Source organism: Hemibagrus wyckioides, linkage group LG08, assembly GCF_019097595.1.
Source record: "Hemibagrus wyckioides isolate EC202008001 linkage group LG08, SWU_Hwy_1.0, whole genome shotgun sequence".
In the NCBI taxonomy this organism is placed as follows: domain Eukaryota; kingdom Metazoa; phylum Chordata; class Actinopteri; order Siluriformes; family Bagridae; genus Hemibagrus; species Hemibagrus wyckioides.
In genome coordinates, this window is record NC_080717.1 from 19,839,642 (window position 1) to 19,861,701 (window position 22,060).

At 40.5% G+C, this 22,060-nt stretch overlaps 1 protein-coding gene across 2 annotated transcripts in view; it reads right to left on the reverse strand.

Annotated features, from left to right (window-relative positions):
• Positions 1 to 65: 65 nt before the first annotated feature.
• Positions 66 to 22,060, reverse strand: part of ahnak (AHNAK nucleoprotein) — a 36,726-nt gene continuing 14,731 nt past the window's right edge. For both annotated transcript variants that reach the window (XM_058397242.1, XM_058397241.1), the window contains one exon: positions 66 to 21,479. In XM_058397242.1, the coding sequence (XP_058253225.1) occupies positions 963 to 21,479 (20,517 nt within the window). In that variant the 3' untranslated portion in view covers positions 66 to 962. The remainder of the gene's footprint in view (positions 21,480 to 22,060) is intronic.

Sequence of the window (22,060 nt, forward strand, 5' to 3'; positions counted from 1 at the left end):
GTTGGTCGTATTTTAAGATCAGTTCTAAGTTCTGATTAACAACATACATAAATTCAATACATATACACATGATAACTGAACACTTTATTTGGTTTTGCAGATGACAGGGAATAAAAACAATTTCAAGCACAGCCATTCACTGGGTCAAATGAGAAAGCTGGAGAAGGGAGAAGATCATAGCAACCTAAAAATGTTCATTAAAATAGTAATGTCTGAAAAGCAGTTATTGGTTTACTGATTTGTGCAAGTTCATGGTCTCCTCAAATATAAATTCTGTAATGTGTGCATAGATTGCATGATTTGTCTTATTGTTTATTTGGCACTAAAAGACTTTTTCCTAATGTATCAGTGTAACAGCAGTTTATTTACATTTTTACAGCTCTAAAATATAAAATGTCATTTGATTGATCCGTCACTTTTAAAATTTCACTTTTAAGTATTATACAGACTTGATTTGAAAATTATAAAATCTTACTTATATTAAATGTTTTGGGTTTGTTTGCTTTGAATGAAATTGTATATTAAAGGCACATACAAACAGTTAACATATATGTGACAGATGCTTGCTAAACCATTTCCCCTAAAGATTACCAAATACAAAAATATAATTATCATATCACAAAAAGTGTTAAAACCACATGCACATATGCCATTTCAACATTGCTGTGGCAGTGAATAGAAAATGTGATGGTAGACTAATTTTTTTACTATTTACAAATGATGATGAAAATTACAATACAGATTTCTCTTATTTACAGTTAAAAGCCATGACATGTACCCCAGCAAAAAGAAAGGACTATTATTTGGAATGGCAAAAGGAAATTGGACAAAATTTATGACAGTGCACTGTAGTTAGATGAGGCATATAAAGTAGCTGTCTAGTATAAAGCATTAGACTGTATGTGAACTCATAGTATATAAAAAGGCAAAACACCAGTGCCTTTTAATCTTATCCCAACATATTATTTCTTTGGTGAAACAGCAATTTCAACCTTTGGGAAGCGAAAACCACCCTTTGAAACACTATCACTGCTAGATGTTGATGATACTCTAGACTTCTTCGAAGGGGAAACAATTCCTCCAGCACCTTCAATCTTTGCTTCACTATCTTCTCCAAGTGTCACTTCATATGAACCCTTGGATTTTGAACTAAATCCACCAAATGTGCCAAATTTGAGCATTCCTTTTTTGCCTTTCACTTTAGCCCCTCCAACATCCATTGAAATGTCACCACCTTCTGTCTGTAAATGCCCTTCAACAGAAGTGGGAGAAGCAAGTTCTCCTTCATCACTGAGTGATGTAGAACGATGCCTTGTTTTTTTGTAAAGATCAAGCGAAGCAGATTTACTCTTAGGTGAAATCTTTAAACCAGAAGCCCCCTCTAACATCTTTCCACTCATAAGCTCCCCAGAACTTGCACTTAATTCTTTAGACACTTTGGCACCCCCCTTAATTGTAGCTTCAACTTCAGGTCCCTGAAATGTAAGATCAGCTGCACTTCCACCCTTAGGTTTAGACTTGCCAAAAAATCGTGGCTTTTTGACTTTGGCTTTGGCACCACTGCTTTTTAAATCTGGACATGGCACTTCCACACTTGAACCAACATTACCACTAGCAGTTGATTCTCCTGACCCTACATCCACAGCCATCTCCCTTCCTTCTACCTGAGGCAAAGCTATACCAAATTTTGGCACTTTAAGCTTAGGAAAGGTTACATTACCCTCGGTATACTCCATTGATACACTTGATACTGCAACATCTGTATGCATGCCTATTTCTCCTGTTTGCTCTTGTGAAGAACTTACATGGGGTACTTTAAGCTTTGCAGATGGCATATTCAGATCTATACCTTGAAATCCAGCTTTAAAGCCTTCTGCATCAGTGTTCCCCTTGACTTTTATGCCTTGATCTTCCAAACTAACATCAGGTGCACCCAGATTCATACTCATTTCAGGTGATTGTAGCTTTGGAACATTGATGTCAACATCAGCAGATTTGACCTTGGATCCTGAGAACTTTGGCATTTTGATTTTGGATTTTTTAGCTTTGACATCTGTACCCTCCAAGCTAACAACTGGTGACTGAATATCAACACCAGGTATATCTGCTTTAAGATTTCCGGGTGATGAATCAAATTCAACTGATTTTGAATTTCCAGAAACTGAACCACCGCCTTTAACCTTTGGGGATTTTATGTCAAATTCCACATCAGGAAAATGTAATTTTCCAAACAATGGCTTCTTAACCTTAGGTCCTTTAAGATGCAAGTCAGGTGAGCCTGTAGCTAGCTCAACATTGCCAGTTTTAGAATCAACAGTAATATCAGTTTTCATCTTTCCTTTTCCCTTGGGCACTTTCAATTTACCCTTCTTTCCCTTCAAACTGATGTCCACATCAGGCCCTTCAAGATTGCTCTCAATGCTGTGACCTGGGCCTTTAATATCCACAAATGGCCCTTTGATGTCAGCTTCAATTTTGGGAACATTTATTTCAGCATCAGCACCCTCCACTACTGGCCCCTTAATTCCAAAGGATGGCATTTTGATTTTGGGTATTTTAAAACCTTCTGCTCCATCCATACTGAGATTAGGTCCTTCAGTGTCAACTTTCGGTGCCTTGATGTCACCTGTAATCTTAGGAATAGATACATCAACATCCCCCTTTATATTAGGGCCTTTAATATTGACGTCCATATCAGGCATTGAGATCTTTGGACCTGATATGGTTGGCATTTTGAATTTGGGACCTTTGATTTTCCCTTCTGGTCCTTCAATGTCAATATCAGGGCTTTGGACATCAATCTTAGGACCTCTGACATCAATATCTGCCTTTGGCAGATTTACATCAATATCAGGGCCCCCAACTTTTGGACCTTTAAAACCAAATGCTGGCATTTTGACTTTAGGCATTTTGAAGCCTCCTCCTGATGCATCAACATCCAAATCTGGACCTTCGATTTCAACTTTCGGTGCTTGAACGTCTCCCTCAATCTTAGGAATGGAGACATCCACATCCCCTTTTAACTTAGGGCCTTTAATATTGAAGTCCATTTCAGGCATTGAGATCTTTGGACCTGATATGGTTGGCATTTTGAATTTAGGACCTTTGATTTTCCCTTCTGGTCCTTCAATGTCAATATCTGGGCTTCGGACATTAATCTTAGGGCCTTTCACATCAATATCTGCCTTTGGTAGGTTTACATCAATATCAGGGCCCTCAGCTTTTGGACCTTTGATGCCAATAGTTGGCATTTTGATTTTAGGCATCTTAAAGCCTCCTCCTGATCCTTCAACATCCACATCTGCTCCTTCAATTTCAACTTTCGGTGCTTTAATGTCACCCTCAATCTTGGGAACTGAGACATCCCCTTTGAATTTAGGGCCTTTAAGATTAAAGTCCATATCAGGCATTGAGATCTTTGGACCTGATATGGTTGGCATTTTGAATTTGGGACCTTTGATTTTCCCTTCTGGTCCTTCAATGTCAATATCTGGGCTTTGGAGATCAATCTTAGGACCTTTCACATCAATATCTGCCTTTGGTAGGTTTACATCAATATCAGGGCCCTCAGCTTTTGGACCTTTGATGCCAATAGTTGGCATTTTGATTTTAGGCATCTTAAAGCCTCCTCCTGATCCTTCAACATCCACATCTGCTCCTTCAATTTCAACTTTCGGTCCTTTAATGTCACCCTCAATCTTGGGAACTGAGACATCCCCTTTGAATTTAGGGCCTTTAAGATTAAAGTCCATATCAGGCATTGAGATCTTTGGACCTGATATGGTTGGCATTTTGAATTTGGGACCTTTGATTTTCCCTTCTGGTCCTTCAATGTCAATATCTGGGCTTTGGACATCAATCTTAGGACCTTTCACATCAATATCAGCCTTTGGTAGATTTACATCAATATCAGGGCCTTCAACCTTTGGACCTTTGACACCAAATGCTGGCATTTTGACTTTAGGCATCTTAAAGCCTCCTCCTGATGCATCAACATCCAAATCTGGACCTTCAAATTCAACTTTCGGTGCTTTAATGTCACCCTCAATCTTGGGAACTGAGACATCCCCTTTGAATTTAGGGCCTTTAAGATTAAAGTCCATATCAGGTAATGAAATGTTTGGACCTGATATGTTTGGCATTTTGAATTTGGGACCTTTGATTTTCCCTTCTGGTCCTTCAATGTCAATATCTGGGCTTTGGACATCAATCTTAGGACCTTTGACATCAATGTCACCGCCTTCAACCTTTGGACCTTTGACACCAAATGCTGGCATTTTGACTTTAGGCATCTTAAAGCCTCCTCCTGATCCTTCAACATCCACATCTGGACCTTCAATTTCAACTTTTGGGGCTTTAATGTCACCTTCAATCTTGGGAACTGAGACATCCAAATCCCCTTTTAACTTAGGGCCCTTAAGATTAAAGTCCACATCAGGCATTGAGATCTTTGGACCTGATATGGTTGGCATTTTGAATTTGGGACCTTTGATTTTCCCTTCTGGTCCTTCAATGTCAATATCTGGTCTTTGGAGATCAATCTTTGGACCTTTCACATCAATATCTGCCTTTGGTAGATTTACATCAATATCAGGGCACTCAACTTTCGGACCTTTGAACCCAAATGATGGCATTTTGATTTTGGGCATCTTAAAGCCTCCTCCTGATCCTTCAACATCCACATCCGCTCCTTCAATTTCAACTTTCGGTGCTTTAATGTCACCCTCAATCTTGGGAACTGAGACATCCCCTTTGAATTTAGGGCCTTTAAGATTAAAGTCCATATCAGGCATTGAGATCTTTGGACCTGATATGTTTGGCATTTTGAATTTGGGACCTTTGATTTTCCCTTCTGGTCCTTCAATGTCAATATCTGGGCTTTGGAGATCAATCTTAGGACCTTTCACATCAATATCAGCCTTTGGTAGATTTACATCAATATCAGGGCCTTCAACCTTTGGACCTTTGAAACCAAATGCTGGCATTTTGACTTTAGGCATCTTAAAGCCTCCTCCTGATGCATCAACATCCAAATCTGGACCTTCAAATTCAACTTTCGGTGCTTTAATGTCACCCTCAATCTTGGGAACTGAGACATCCCCTTTGAATTTAGGGCCTTTAAGATTAAAGTCCATATCAGGTAATGAAATGTTTGGACCTGATATGTTTGGCATTTTGAATTTGGGACCTTTGATTTTCCCTTCTGGTCCTTCAATGTCAATATCTGGGCTTTGGACATCAATCTTAGGACCTTTGACATCAATGTCACCGCCTTCAACCTTTGGACCTTTGACACCAAATGCTGGCATTTTGACTTTAGGCATCTTAAAGCCTCCTCCTGATCCTTCAACATCCACATCTGGACCTTCAATTTCAACTTTTGGGGCTTTAATGTCACCTTCAATCTTGGGAACTGAGACATCCAAATCCCCTTTTAACTTAGGGCCCTTAAGATTAAAGTCCACATCAGGCATTGAGATCTTTGGACCTGATATGGTTGGCATTTTGAATTTGGGACCTTTGATTTTCCCTTCTGGTCCTTCAATGTCAATATCTGGTCTTTGGAGATCAATCTTTGGACCTTTCACATCAATATCTGCCTTTGGTAGATTTACATCAATATCAGGGCACTCAACTTTCGGACCTTTGAACCCAAATGATGGCATTTTGATTTTGGGCATCTTAAAGCCTCCTCCTGATCCTTCAACATCCACATCCGCTCCTTCAATTTCAACTTTCGGTGCTTTAATGTCACCCTCAATCTTGGGAACTGAGACATCCCCTTTGAATTTAGGGCCTTTAAGATTAAAGTCCATATCAGGCATTGAGATCTTTGGACCTGATATGTTTGGCATTTTGAATTTGGGACCTTTGATTTTCCCTTCTGGTCCTTCAATGTCAATATCTGGGCTTTGGAGATCAATCTTAGGACCTTTCACATCAATATCAGCCTTTGGTAGATTTACATCAATATCAGGGCCTTCAACCTTTGGACCTTTGACACCAAATGCTGGCATTTTGACTTTAGGCATCTTAAAGCCTCCTCCTGATCCTTCAACATCCACATCTGGACCTTCAAATTCAACTTTCGGTGCTTTAATGTCACCCTCAATCTTGGGAACTGAGACATCCAAATCCCCTTTGAATTTAGGGCCTTTAAGATCAAAGTCCACATCAGGCATTGAGATCTTTGGACCTGATATGGTTGGCATTTTGAATTTGGGACCTTTGATTTTCCCTTCTGGTCCTTCAATGTCAATATCTGGTCTTTGGAGATCAATCTTTGGACCTTTCACATCAATATCTGCCTTTGGTAGATTTACATCAATATCAGGGCACTCAACTTTCGGACCTTTGAACCCAAATGATGGCATTTTGATTTTAGGCATCTTAAAGCCTCCTCCTGATCCTTCAACATCCACATCTGTTCCTTCAATTTCAACTTTCGGTGCTTTAATGTCACCCTCAATCTTGGGAACTGAGATATCCCCTTTGAATTTAGGGCCTTTAAGATTAAAGTCCACATCAGGCATTGAGATCTTTGGACCTGATATGTTTGGCATTTTGAATTTGGGACCTTTGACTTTGCCTTCCGGTCCTTCAATGTCAATATCTGGGCTTTGGAGATCAATCTTAGGACCTTTGACATCAATATCTGCCTTTGGTAGATTTACATCAATATCAGCGCCCTCAACTTTTGGACCTTTGACACCAAATGCTGGCATTTTGACTTTAGGCAACTTAAAGCCTCCTCCTGATGCATCACCATCCAAATTTGGACCTTCAATTTCAACTTTTGGTGCTTTAATGTCACCTTCAATCCTGGGAACTGAGACATCCAAATCCCCTTTGAATTTAGGGCCTTTAAGATTAAAGTCAACATCAGGCATTGAGATCTTTGGACCTGATATATTGGGCATTTTGAATTTGGGACCTTTGATTTTCCCTTCTGGTCCTTCAATGTCAATATCTGGTCTTTGGAGATCAATCGTTGGACCTTTGACATCAATATCTGCCTTTGGTAGATTCAGATCAAACTCAGGGCCCTCAACCTTCGGACCTTTGTGCCCAAATGATGGGATTTTGAATTTAGGCATCTTAAAGCCTCCTCCGGATCCTTCAACATCCACATCTGGACCTTCAAATTCAACTTTTGGGGCTTTAATGTCGCCTTCAATCTTGGGAACTGAGACATCCACATCCCCTTTTAATTTAGGGCCTTTAAGATTAAAGTCCACATCAGGCATTGAGATCTTTGGACCTGATATGGTTGGCATTTTGAATTTGGGGCCTTTGATTTTCCCTTCTGGTCCTTCAATGTCAATATCTGGTCTTTGGAGATCAATCGTTGGACCTCTGACATCAATATCTGCCTTTGGTAGATTCAGATCAAACTCAGGGCCCTCAACCTTCGGACCTTTGTGCCCAAATGATGGCATTTTGAATTTAGGCATCTTAAAGCCTCCTCCTGATCCTTCAACATCCACATCTGGACCTTCAAATTCAACTTTTGGGGCTTTAATGTCGCCTTCAATCTTGGGAACTGAGACATCCAAATCCCCTTTGAATTTAGGGCCTTTAAGATTAAAGTCCACATCAGGCATTGAGATCTTTGGACCTGATATGGTTGGCATTTTGAATTTGGGACCTTTGATTTTGCCTTCCGGTCCTTCAATGTCAATATCTGGGCTTTGGAGATCAATCTTTGGACCTTTGACATCAATATCTGCCTTTGGTAGATTTACATCAATATCAGCACCCTCAACCTTTGGACCTTTGATACCAAATGCTGGCATTTTGACTTTAGGCATCTTAAAGCCTCCTCCTGATCCTTCAACATCCACATCTGTTCCTTCAATTTCAACTTTCGGTGCTTTAATGTCACCCTCAATCTTGGGAACTGAGACATCCCCTTTGAATTTAGGGCCTTTAAGATTAAAGTCCATGTCAGGCATTGAAATCTTTGGACCTGATATGTTTGGCATTTTGAATTTGGGACCTTTGATTTTCCCTTCTGGTCCTTCAATGTCAATATCTGGGCTTTGGAGATCAATCTTAGGGCCTTTCACATCAATATCTGCCTTTGGAAGATTTACATCAATATCAGGGCACTCAACTTTCGGACCTTTGAACCCAAATGATGGCATTTTGATTTTAGGCATCTTAAAGCTTCCTCCTGATCCTTCAACATCCATGTCTGCTCCTTCAATTTCAACTTTCGGTGCTTTAATGTCACCCTCAATCTTGGGAACTGAGACATCCCCTTTGAATTTAGGGCCTTTAAGATTAAAGTCCATGTCAGGCATTGAAATCTTTGGACCTGATATGTTTGGCATTTTGAATTTGGGACCTTTGATTTTCCCTTCTGGTCCTTCAATGTCAATATCAGGGCTTTGGACATCAATCTTAGGACCTTTGACATCAATATCTGCCTTTGGTAGATTTACATCAATATCAAGGCCTTCAACTTTCGGACCTTTGACACCAAATGCTGGCATTTTGACTTTAGGCATCTTAAAGCCTCCTCCTGATGCATCAACATCCAAATCTTGACCTTCGATTTCAACTTTCGGTGCTTTAATGTCGCCTTCAATCTTGGGAACTGAGACATCCACATCCCCTTTTAATTTAGGCCCTTTAAGATTAAAGTCCACATCAGGCATTGAGATCTTTGGACCTGATATGGTTGGCATTTTGAATTTGGGACCTTTGATTTTCCCTTCTGGTCCTTCAATGTCAATATCTGGGCTTTGGAGATCAATCTTAGGACCTTTCACATCAATATCTGCCTTTGGTAGATTTACATCAATATCAGCACCCTCAACTTTCGGACCTTTGAACCCAAATGATGGCATTTTGAATTTAGGCATCTTAAAGCCTCCTCCTGATGCATCAACATCCAAATCTTGACCTTCGATTTCAACTTTCGGTGCTTTAATGTCACCTTCAATTTTGGGAACTGAGACATCCACATCCCCTTTTAATTTAGGGCCTTTAAGATTAAAGTCCACATCAGGCATTGAGACCTTTGGACCTGATATGTTGGGCATTTTGAATTTGGGACCTTTGATTTTCCCTTCTGGTCCTTCGATGTCAATATCTGGGCTTTGGAGATCAATCTTAGGACCTTTCACATCAATATCTGCCTTTGGAAGATTTACATCAATATCAGGGCACTCAACTTTCGGACCTTTGACACCAAATGCTGGCATTTTGACTTTAGGCATCTTGAAGCCTCCTCCTGATGCATCAACATCCAGATCTTGACCTTCAATTTCAACTTTTGGTGCTTTAATGTCACCTTCAATCCTGGGAACTGAGACATCCACTTCCCCTTTTAATTTAGGGCCTTTAAGATTAAAGTCAACATCAGGCATTGAGATCTTTGGACCTGATATGGTTGGCATTTTGAATTTGGGACCTTTGATTTTCCCTTCTGGTCCTTCAATGTCAATATCTGGGCTTTGGAGATCAATCTTAGGACCTTTCACATCAATATCTGCCTTTGGTAGATTTACATCAATATCAGCACCCTCAACTTTCGGACCTTTGAACCCAAATGATGGCATTTTGAATTTAGGCATCTTAAAGCCTCCTCCTGATGCATCAACATCAAAATCTTGACCTTCGATTTCAACTTTCGGTGCTTTAATGTCACCTTCAATTTTGGGAACTGAGACATCCACATCCCCTTTTAATTTAGGGCCTTTAAGATTAAAGTCCACGTCAGGCATTGAGATCTTTGGACCTGATATGTTTGGCATTTTGAATTTGGGACCTTTGATTTTCCCTTCTGGTCCTTCAATGTCAATATCTGGGCTTTGGAGATCAATCTTAGGACCTTTCACGTCAATATCTGCCTTTGGAAGATTTACATCAATATCAGGGCACTCAACTTTCGGACCTTTGACACCAAATGCTGGCATTTTGACTTTAGGCATCTTGAAGCCTCCTCCTGATGCATCAACATCCAGATCTTGACCTTCAATTTCAACTTTTGGTGCTTTAATGTCACCTTCAATCTTGGGAAATGAGACATCCACATCCCCTTTTAATTTAGGGCCTTTAAGATTAAAGTCAACATCAGGCATTGAGATCTTTGGACCTGATATGTTTGGCATTTTGAATTTGGGACCTTTGATTTTCCCTTCTGGTCCTTCAATGTCAATATCTGGGCTTTGGAGATCAATCTTAGGACCTTTCACATCAATATCTGCCTTTGGTAGATTTACATCAATATCAGCACCCTCAACTTTCGGACCTTTGAACCCAAATGATGGCATTTTGAATTTAGGCATCTTAAAGCCTCCTCCTGATGCATCAACATCCAAATCTTGACCTTCGATTTCACCTTTCGGTGCTTTAATGTCACCTTCAATTTTGGGAACTGAGACATCCACATCCCCTTTTAATTTAGGGCTTTTAAGATTAAAGTCCACATCAGGCATTGAGATCTTTGGACCTGATATGTTGGGCATTTTGAATTTGGGACCTTTGATTTTCCCTTCTGGTCCTTCAATGTCAATATCTGGGCTTTGGAGATCAATCTTAGGACCTTTCACATCAATATCTGCCTTTGGTAGATTTACATCAATATCAGGGCACTCAACTTTTGGACCTTTGACACCAAATGCTGGCATTTTGACTTTAGGCATCTTGAAGCCTCCTCCTGATGCATCAACATCCAAATCTTGACCTTCGATTTCAACTTTTGGTGCTTTAATGTCACCCTCAATCTTGGGAACTGAGACATCCCCTTTGAATTTAGGGCCTTTAATATTAAAGTCCATATCAGGCATTGAGATCTTTGGACCTGATATGTTTGGCATTTTGAATTTGGGACCTTTGATTTTCCCTTCTGGTCCTTCAATGTCAATATCTGGGCTTTGGAGATCAATCTTAGGACCTTTCACATCAATATCTGCCTTTGGAAGATTTACATCAATATCAGCGCCCTCAACTTTTGGACCTGTGACACCAAATGATGGCATTTTGACTTTAGGTATCTTAAAGCCTCCTCCTGATGCATCAACATCCAAATCTCGACCTTCGATTTCAACTTTTGGGGCTTTAATGTCACCCTCAATCTTGGGAACGGAGACATCCACATCCCCTTTTAATTTAGGGCCTTTCAGATTAAAGTCAACATCAGGCATTGAGATCTTTGGACCTGATATGGTTGGCATTTTGAATTTGGGACCTTTGATTTTCCCTTCTGGTCCTTCAATGTCAATATCTGGGCTTTGGACATCAATCTTAGGGCCTTTCACATCAATATCTGCCTTTGGTAGATTTACATCAACATCAGGGCACTCAACTTTTGGACCTTTCAACCCAAATGATGGCATTTTGATTTTAGGCATCTTAAAGCCTCCTCCTGATCCTTCAATATCCACATCTGGACTTTCGATTTCAACTTTTGGTGCTTTAATGTCACCCTCAATCTTGGGAACTGAGACATCCCCTTTGAATTTAGGGCCTTTAAGATTAAAGTCAACATCAGGCATTGAGATCTTTGGACCTGATATGTTGGGCATTTTGAATTTGGGACCTTTGATTTTCCCTTCTGGTCCTTCAATGTCAATATCTGGGCTTTGGACATCAATCTTAGTACCTTTGACATCAATATCTGCCTTTGGTAGATTTACATCAATATCAGCGCCCTCAACTTTTGGACCTTTGATACCAAATGCTGGCATTTTGACTTTAGGCAGCTTAAAGCCTCCTCCTGATGCATCAACATCCAAATCTTGACCTTCGATTTCAACTTTCGGTGCTTTAATGTCACCTTCAATTTTGGGAACTGAGACATCCACATCCCCTTTTAATTTAGGGCCTTTAAGATTAAAGTCCACATCAGGCATTGAGACCTTTGGACCTGATATGTTGGGCATTTTGAATTTGGGACCTTTGATTTTCCCTTCTGGTCCTTCGATGTCAATATCTGGGCTTTGGAGATCAATCTTAGGACCTTTCACATCAATATCTGCCTTTGGAAGATTTACATCAATATCAGGGCACTCAACTTTCGGACCTTTGACACCAAATGCTGGCATTTTGACTTTAGGCATCTTGAAGCCTCCTGCTGATGCATCAACATCCAAATCTCGACCTTCAATTTCAACGTTCGGGGCTTGAAGGTTACCTTCAATTTTGGGAACTGAGATGTCCACATCCCCCTTTACTTTCGGTCCTTTAAGATTAAAATCCACATCCGGTAAAGTAATATTTGGCCCTGAAACAGTTGGCATCTTAATTTTTGGACTTTTGATTTTTCCTTCTGGAACTTCAATATCAACAGATGGACTTTTAATGTTGACATTTAAATCTGATTCATCAGTACTTGGGATGTCTGCTTTAGGGGATTTGAAACCAAATTTTGGCATCTTGAACTTTGGCAATTTAAATCCGCCCTCTGGACTTTTGGCTTCTACAGTGACATCGCCTTTTGGTACTTTAACATCAACATCTGGTCCTTCGATTTTGGGTGATTTCAAACCAAATTTTGGCATTTTGAACTTAGACTTCTTAACTGACGGTCCTGAAACATCAAGGTCAATTTTGGCCCCTTCTATTTCAACTTTAGGACCCTTCACTTTTCCCTCAGGTCCCTCGATGTCAATTTCTGGTGCCTTGATATCTAGGGGTGGTCCTTTTATATCAACTTCACCTTTGGGCAGACCAATGTCAGGACCCTCAATGTTTGGACCTTTAAAACCAAATGATGGCATTTTAACTTTTGGCATTTTGAATCCACCTTCAGGACCCTCAATATCAACCTCTGGACCTTTCATGTCTACTTTTGGCAATTTTATATCCCCTTCAAGTTTGGGAACTGAAACATCAAATTCTTTCACCTTAGGGCCCTTGAGGTTGAAATCCACATCTGGCATGGAGATCGTTGGACCAGAAATTGATGGAATTTTGAACTTCGGACCCTTTATTTTTCCTTCAGGTCCCTCAATATCAACATCTGGTGCCTTGATATCTATGGATGGTCCTTTTATGTCCACTTCACCTTTTGGAAGATTTACATCAGCCCCTTCGACCTTTGGACCTTCAATTCCAAATGATGGCATTTTAACTTTTGGCATTTTGAATCCACCTTCAGGACCCTCAATATCAACCTCTGGACCTTTCATGTCTACTTTTGGCAATTTTATATCCCCTTCAAGTTTGGGAACTGAAGCATCGACTTCCCCTTTCACCTTAGGGCCCTTGAGGTTGAAATCCACATCTGGCATGGAGATCTTTGGACCAGAAATGGATGGCATTTTGAATTTTGGACCCTTCACTTTTCCTTCAGGTCCCTCAATATCAATGTCTGGTGCCTTGATTTCTATGGATGGTCCTTTTATGTCCATTTCACCTTTTGGAAGATTTACATCAGGCCCTTCGACCTTTGGACCTTTAAGTCCAAATGATGGCATTTTAACTTTTGGCATTTTGAATCCACCTTCAGGACCCTCAATATCAACCTCTGGACCTTTCATGTCTACTTTTGGCAATTTTATATCCCCTTCAAGTTTGGGAACTGAAACATCGACATCTCCTTTTACCTTAGGGCCCTTGAGGTTGAAATCCACATCTGGCATGGAGATCTTTGGACCAGAAATGGATGGCATTTTGAATTTTGGACCCTTCACTTTTCCTTCAGGTCCCTCAATATCAATGTCTGGTGCCTTGATGTCTATGGATGGTCCTTTTATGTCCATTTCACCTTTTGGAAGATTTACATCAGGCCCTTCGACCTTTGGACCTTTAAGTCCAAATGATGGCATTTTAACTTTTGGCATTTTGAATCCACCTTCAGGACCCTCAATATCAACCTCTGGACCTTTCATGTCTACTTTTGGCAATTTTATATCCCCTTCAAGTTTGGGAACTGAAACATCGACATCTCCTTTTACCTTAGGGCCCTTGAGGTTGAAATCCACATCTGGCATGGAGATCTTTGGACCAGAAATGGATGGCATTTTGAATTTTGGACCCTTCACTTTTCCTTCAGGTCCCTCAATATCAATGTCTGGTGCCTTGATGTCTATGGATGGTCCTTTTATGTCCATTTCACCTTTTGGAAGATTTACATCAGGCCCTTCGACCTTTGGACCTTTAAGTCCAAATGATGGCATTTTAACTTTTGGCATTTTGAATCCACCTTCAGGACCCTCAATATCAACCTCTGGACCTTTCATGTCTACTTTTGGCGATTTTATATCCCCTTCAAGTTTGGGAACTGAAACATCGACATCTCCTTTTACCTTAGGGCCCTTGAGGTTGAAATCCACATCTGGCATGGAGATCTTTGGACCAGAAATGGATGGCATTTTGAATTTTGGACCCTTCACTTTTCCTTCAGGTCCCTCAATATCAATGTCTGGTGCCTTGATGTCTATGGATGGTCCTTTTATGTCCATTTCACCTTTTGGAAGATTTACATCAGGCCCTTCGACCTTTGGACCTTTAAGTCCAAATGATGGCATTTTAACTTTTGGCATTTTGAATCCACCTTCAGGACCCTCAATATCAACCTCTGGACCTTTCATGTCTACTTTTGGCGATTTTATATCCCCTTCAAGTTTGGGAACTGAAACATCGACATCTCCTTTTACCTTAGGGCCCTTGAGGTTGAAATCCACATCTGGCATGGAGATCTTTGGACCAGAAATGGATGGCATTTTGAATTTTGGACCCTTCACTTTTCCTTCAGGTCCCTCAATATCAATGTCTGGTGCCTTGATGTCTATGGATGGTCCTTTTATGTCCATTTCACCTTTTGGAAGATTTACATCAGGCCCTTCGACCTTTGGACCTTTAAGTCCAAATGATGGCATTTTAACTTTTGGCATTTTGAATCCACCTTCAGGACCCTCAATATCAACCTCTGGACCTTTCATGTCTACTTTTGGCGATTTTATATCCCCTTCAAGTTTGGGAACTGAAACATCGACATCTCCTTTTACCTTAGGGCCCTTGAGGTTGAAATCCACATCTGGCATGGAGATCTTTGGACCAGAAATGGATGGCATTTTGAATTTTGGACCCTTCACTTTTCCTTCAGGTCCCTCAATATCAATGTCTGGTGCCTTGATGTCTATGGATGGTCCTTTTATGTCCATTTCACCTTTTGGAAGATTTACATCAGGCCCTTCGACCTTTGGACCTTTAAGTCCAAATGATGGCATTTTAACTTTTGGCATTTTGAATCCACCTTCAGGACCCTCAATATCAACCTCTGGACCTTTCATGTCTACTTTTGGCGATTTTATATCCCCCTCAAGTTTGGGAACTGAAACATCGACATCTCCTTTTACCTTAGGGCCCTTGAGGTTGAAATCCACATCTGGCATGGAGATCTTTGGACCAGAAATGGATGGCATTTTGAATTTTGGACCCTTCACTTTTCCTTCAGGTTCCTCAATATCAATGTCTGGTGCCTTGATGTCTATGGATGGTCCTTTTATGTCCATTTCACCTTTTGGAAGATTTACATCAGGCCCTTCGACCTTTGGACCTTTAAGTCCAAATGATGGCATTTTAACTTTTGGCATTTTGAATCCACCTTCAGGACCCTCAATATCAACCTCTGGACCTTTCATGTCTACTTTTGGCGATTTTATATCCCCCTCAAGTTTGGGAACTGAAACATCGACATCTCCTTTTACCTTAGGGCCCTTGAGGTTGAAATCCACATCTGGCATGGAGATCTTTGGACCAGAAATGGATGGCATTTTGAATTTTGGACCCTTCACTTTTCCTTCAGGTTCCTCAATATCAATGTCTGGTGCCTTGATGTCTATGGATGGTCCTTTTATGTCCATTTCACCTTTTGGAAGATTTACATCAGGCCCTTCGACCTTTGGACCTTTAAGTCCAAATGATGGCATTTTAACTTTTGGCATTTTGAATCCACCTTCAGGACCCTCAATATCAACCTCTGGACCTTTCATGTCTACTTTTGGCGATTTTATATCCCCCTCAAGTTTGGGAACTGAAACATCGACATCTCCTTTTACCTTAGGGCCCTTGAGGTTGAAATCCACATCTGGCATGGAGATCTTTGGACCAGAAATGGATGGCATTTTGAATTTTGGACCCTTCACTTTTCCTTCAGGTTCCTCAATATCAATGTCTGGTGCCTTGATGTCTATGGATGGTCCTTTTATGTCCATTTCACCTTTTGGAAGATTTACATCAGGCCCTTCGACCTTTGGACCTTTAAGTCCAAATGATGGCATTTTAACTTTTGGCATTTTGAATCCACCTTCAGGACCCTCAATATCAACCTCTGGACCTTTCATGTCTACTTTTGGCGATTTTATATCCCCCTCAAGTTTGGGAACTGAAACATCGACATCTCCTTTTACCTTAGGGCCCTTGAGGTTGAAATCCACATCTGGCATGGAGATCTTTGGACCAGAAATGGATGGCATTTTGAATTTTGGACCCTTCACTTTTCCTTCAGGTCCCTCAATATCAATCTCTGGTGCCTTGATGTCTATGGATGGTCCTTTTATGTCCATTTCACCTTTTGGAAGATTTACATCAGGCCCTTCGACCTTTGGACCTTTAAGTCCAAATGATGGCATTTTAACTTTTGGCATTTTGAATCCACCTTCAGGACCCTCAATATCAACCTCTGGACCTTTCATGTCTACTTTTGGCGATTTTATATCCCCCTCAAGTTTGGGAACTGAAACATCGACATCTCCTTTTACCTTAGGGCCCTTGAGGTTGAAATCCACATCTGGCATGGAGATCTTTGGACCAGAAATGGATGGCATTTTGAATTTTGGACCCTTCACTTTTCCTTCAGGTCCCTCAATATCAATCTCTGGTGCCTTGATGTCTATGGATGGTCCTTTTATGTCCATTTCACCTTTTGGAAGATTTACATCAGGCCCTTCGACCTTTGGACCTTTAAGTCCAAATGATGGCATTTTAACTTTTGGCATTTTGAATCCACCTTCAGGACCCTCAATATCAACCTCTGGACCTTTCATGTCTACTTTTGGCGATTTTATATCCCCCTCAAGTTTGGGAACTGAAACATCGACATCTCCTTTTACCTTAGGGCCCTTGAGGTTGAAATCCACATCTGGCATGGAGATCTTTGGACCAGAAATGGATGGCATTTTGAATTTTGGACCCTTCACTTTTCCTTCAGGTCCCTCAATATCAATCTCTGGTGCCTTGATGTCTATGGATGGTCCTTTTATGTCCATTTCACCTTTTGGAAGATTTACATCAGGCCCTTCGACCTTTGGACCTTTAAGTCCAAATGATGGCATTTTAACTTTTGGCATTTTGAATCCACCTTCAGGACCCTCAATATCAACCTCTGGACCTTTCATGTCTACTTTTGGCGATTTTATATCCCCCTCAAGTTTGGGAACTGAAACATCGACATCTCCTTTTACCTTAGGGCCCTTGAGGTTGAAATCCACATCTGGCATGGAGATCTTTGGACCAGAAATGGATGGCATTTTGAATTTTGGACCCTTCACTTTTCCTTCAGGTTCCTCAATATCAATCTCTGGTGCCTTGATGTCTATGGATGGTCCTTTTATGTCCATTTCACCTTTTGGAAGATTTACATCAGGCCCTTCGACCTTTGGACCTTTAAGTCCAAATGATGGCATTTTAACTTTTGGCATTTTGAATCCACCTTCAGGACCCTCAATATCAACCTCTGGACCTTTCATGTCTACTTTTGGCGATTTTATATCCCCCTCAAGTTTGGGAACTGAAACATCGACATCTCCTTTTACCTTAGGGCCCTTGAGGTTGAAATCCACATCTGGCATGGAGATCTTTGGACCAGAAATGGATGGCATTTTGAATTTTGGACCCTTCACTTTTCCTTCAGGTTCCTCAATATCAATCTCTGGTGCCTTGATGTCTATGGATGGTCCTTTTATGTCCATTTCACCTTTTGGAAGATTTACATCAGGCCCTTCGACCTTTGGACCTTTAAGTCCAAATGATGGCATTTTAACTTTTGGCATTTTGAATCCACCTTCAGGACCCTCAATATCAACCTCTGGACCTTTCATGTCTACTTTTGGCAATTTTATATCCCCCTCAAGTTTGGGAACTGAAACATCGACATCTCCTTTTACCTTAGGGCCCTTGAGGTTGAAATCCACATCTGGCATGGAGATCTTTGGACCAGAAATGGATGGCATTTTGAATTTTGGACCCTTCACTTTTCCTTCAGGTTCCTCAATATCAATCTCTGGTGCCTTGATGTCTATGGATGGTCCTTTTATGTCCATTTCACCTTTTGGAAGATTTACATCAGGCCCTTCGACCTTTGGACCTTTAAGTCCAAATGATGGCATTTTAACTTTTGGCATTTTGAATCCACCTTCAGGACCCTCAATATCAACCTCTGGACCTTTCATGTCTACTTTTGGCGATTTTATATCCCCTTCAAGTTTGGGAACTGAAGCATCAACTTCCCCTTTCACCTTAGGGCCCTTGAGGTTGAAATCCACATCTGGCATGGAGATCTTTGGACCAGAAATTGATGGAATTTTGAATTTTGGACCCGTCACTTTTCCTTCAGGTCCCTTAATATCAACATCTGGTGCCTTGATGTCTATGGATGGTCCTTTTATGTCCATTTCACTTTTTGGAAGATTTACATCAGGCCCTTCGACCTTTGGACCTTTAAGTCCAAATGATGGCATTTTAACTTTTGGCATTTTGAATCCACCTTCAGGACCCTCAATATCAACCTCTGGACCTTTCATGTCTACTTTTGGCAATTTTATATCCCCTTCAAGTTTGGGAACTGAAGCATCAACTTCCCCTTTCACCTTAGGGCCCTTGAGGTTGAAATCCACATCTGGCATGGAGATCTTTGGACCAGAAATTGATGGAATTTTGAATTTTGGACCCGTCACTTTTCCTTCAGGTCCCTTAATATCAACATCTGGTGCCATGCTATCTATGGATGGTCCTTTGATGTCCATTTCACCTTCTGGAAGGTTTACGTCTACATCAGGCCCTTCAACCTTTGAACCTTTAAGTCCAAATGATGGCATTTTTATTTTTGGCATTTTGAATCCACCTTCAGGAACCTCAATATCAACCTCTGAACCTTTCATGTCTACTTCTGGCGATTTTATATCCCCTTCAAGTTTGGGAACTGAAGCATCGACTTCCCCTTTCACCTTAGGGCCCTTGAGGTTGAAATCCACATCTGGCATGGAGATCTTTGGACCAGAAATTGATGGCATTTTGAATTTTGGACCCGTCACTTTTCCTTCAGGTCCCTTAATATCAACGTCTGGTGCCTTGATGTCTATGGATGGTCCTTTTATGTCCACTTCACTTTTTGGAAGATTTACATCAGGCCCTTCGACCTTTGGACCTTTAAGTCCAAATGATGGCATTTTAACTTTTGGCATTTTGAATCCACCTTCAGGACCCTCAATATCAACCTCTGGACCTTTCATGTCTACTTTTGGCGATTTTATATCCCCCTCAAGTTTGGGAACTGAAGCATCGACTTCCCCTTTCACCTTAGGGCCCTTGAGGTTGAAATCCACATCTGGCATGGAGATCTTTGGACCAGAAATTGATGGCATTTTGAATTTTGGACCCGTCACTTTTCCTTCAGGTCCCTTAATATCAACGTCTGGTGCCTTGATGTCTATGGATGGTCCTTTTATGTCCACTTCACCTTTTGGAAGATTTACATCAGGCCCTTCGACCTTTGGACCTTTAAGTCCAAATGATGGCATTTTAACTTTTGGCATTTTGAATCCACCTTCAGGACCCTCAATATCAACCTCTGGACCTTTCATGTCTACTTTTGGCGATTTTATATCTCCTTCAAGTTTGGGAACTGAAGCATCAACTTCCCCTTTCACCTTAGGGCCCTTGAGGTTGAAATCCACATCTGGCATGGAGATCTTTGGACCAGAAATTGATGGAATTTTGAATTTTGGACCCGTCACTTTTCCTTCAGGTCCCTTAATATCAACATCTGGTGCCATGCTATCTATGGATGGTCCTTTGATGTCCATTTCACCTTCTGGAAGGTTTACGTCTACATCAGGCCCTTCAACCTTTGAACCTTTAAGTCCAAATGATGGCATTTTTATTTTTGGCATTTTAACTCCACCTTCATGGCCTTCAATATGAATTTCTGGACCTTTGATGTCTCCTTCAAATTTTGGTACTGAAACATTAACTTCAGCTTTGGGAAGACTAGCATCAACATCAGGGCCCTCCCCCTTTGGACCTTTAATTCCAAAAGATGGCATGTTGATTTTTGGCATTTTGAATCCTCCTTCAGGTCCTTCAATATTAACATGTGGACCTTCAATGTCTAATTTCGGTGCCTTAATGTCCCCTTCAACTTTTGCAACAGAAACATCAACATCTGATTTAATATTAGAGCCTTTAAGATTTGCATCTACATCACTCATGGAGATCTTTGGACCAGCAATGGATGGCATCTTGAATTGTGGTCCCTTCACATCTGTTGACATGTCTATGTCAAGTCCTTTCATGTCAGCTTCACCTTTCACCTTTGGACCTTTAATATTAACATCCACTTCAGCCTTTTCTGAACCTGAAATGGGTGACAATTTCAGCTTAGGGTCTACAATACCAGGAGCCTTTATATCCATTTTTGTTGCTTTTATTTCACTTTGTAAAAGTTTGTCTGCATCGCTCTTGGCAGCCTTTGGACCCTTAATTTCAATTGATGACATGCTGATTTTTGACATCTTCATTCCTCCTTCTGATTCCTCTGCACCTGTAATGTTCACTTTGGGTGATTTGATATCCTTTTCAGCTTCTTTACCTGAAATGGTAACCTCGTGTTTTATTTTCAACATTTGATCACTACTGCTTACCTGATTCTTATCTGTCCCTATGTCAAGTTTAACTGAGAGATCGGCATGACCTGTGTTTGTGTCTGATGTGAATGAGCTTTGGTCACTTTTACTATCATGCTGAATCAATTCCGAAGACCCTCCCCCCCCATGTGCTTTTGCTGCTGACAATCCAGTGTCATATATATTAAATTTCATATCCTTTCCACTTCCCTCTGTTCCTTTTGTTGTAAATGATGTTTTGACATGTGCTGTACTCCAGTGCTTCTCAGAGGAGCCTTCTGAATCTCTTAATCTACCTTCTCCAAGATCTAAAGCCTCTTGCCCACTGACTCTGCTTATTATGTTTCCATGAGGCAATTTAATTTGAGCAGAGCTCCCCTCTGAAACATTAACTTTGAATTCTGGGCTTGAAATATCAATCTGTTGTTGGCCAGGTCCCCCTGGAATGTCCACAGTGTACGTAGTGATACGGCGGGTAATGGTTGTAATGGTGCTGCCATCACTGCTCGTGCTGCTGTGACGTTCAGTACGTACATCAACTCCCTCTGCAAGGTCCTCAGATTTCAGTCTGGGCTTAATTTTCTTAGTGTAGATTCTTCTGTATTCTTCATCATCCCCACTCTGCAGAGACACAGATTAATGGTAAATAGTTTCATGTAATACTTTATTAAACACAAACAAAAATTATATACTAATTTATCATAAACTACTAAATTCCTTGTTAACTAGGCAATTAAAGATTTTACTTAACAGGTAAACAAATACTGAGGTTGGTCATTCTCAACTCAAATCAACTTGTCAGTGTTGTTTATAAGTAACAATTACCCAGTGACCCACATTGGCTTGTTATTCAACTATTCATCTTTATTATTTAGTAAATATTATAATAATTTCAGTAAAAGTAGTATTGGACTCTAAACAAATTAAGAAGTTGAATCCAGTGTTGACGTTATTTTGAAAATTAAAATTGTCTGCATTTATGAACACATACATTTTCAAAATTGTAATTACCATTTAAGAGAGTTTGAGTCTCAGTTATAACTAGAACCAGAATCAAATATGATACAACAATAAACAGGTAAATGTAACTAAAATTACAGTATAATTTAACAGAAGTCATAGACCTATACAGTCTGTTGAAAAAGATTCAGGAGGCTGATTGATTTTTTTTTTTTAATTTTTTTAAATTTACGGCTTTAAAT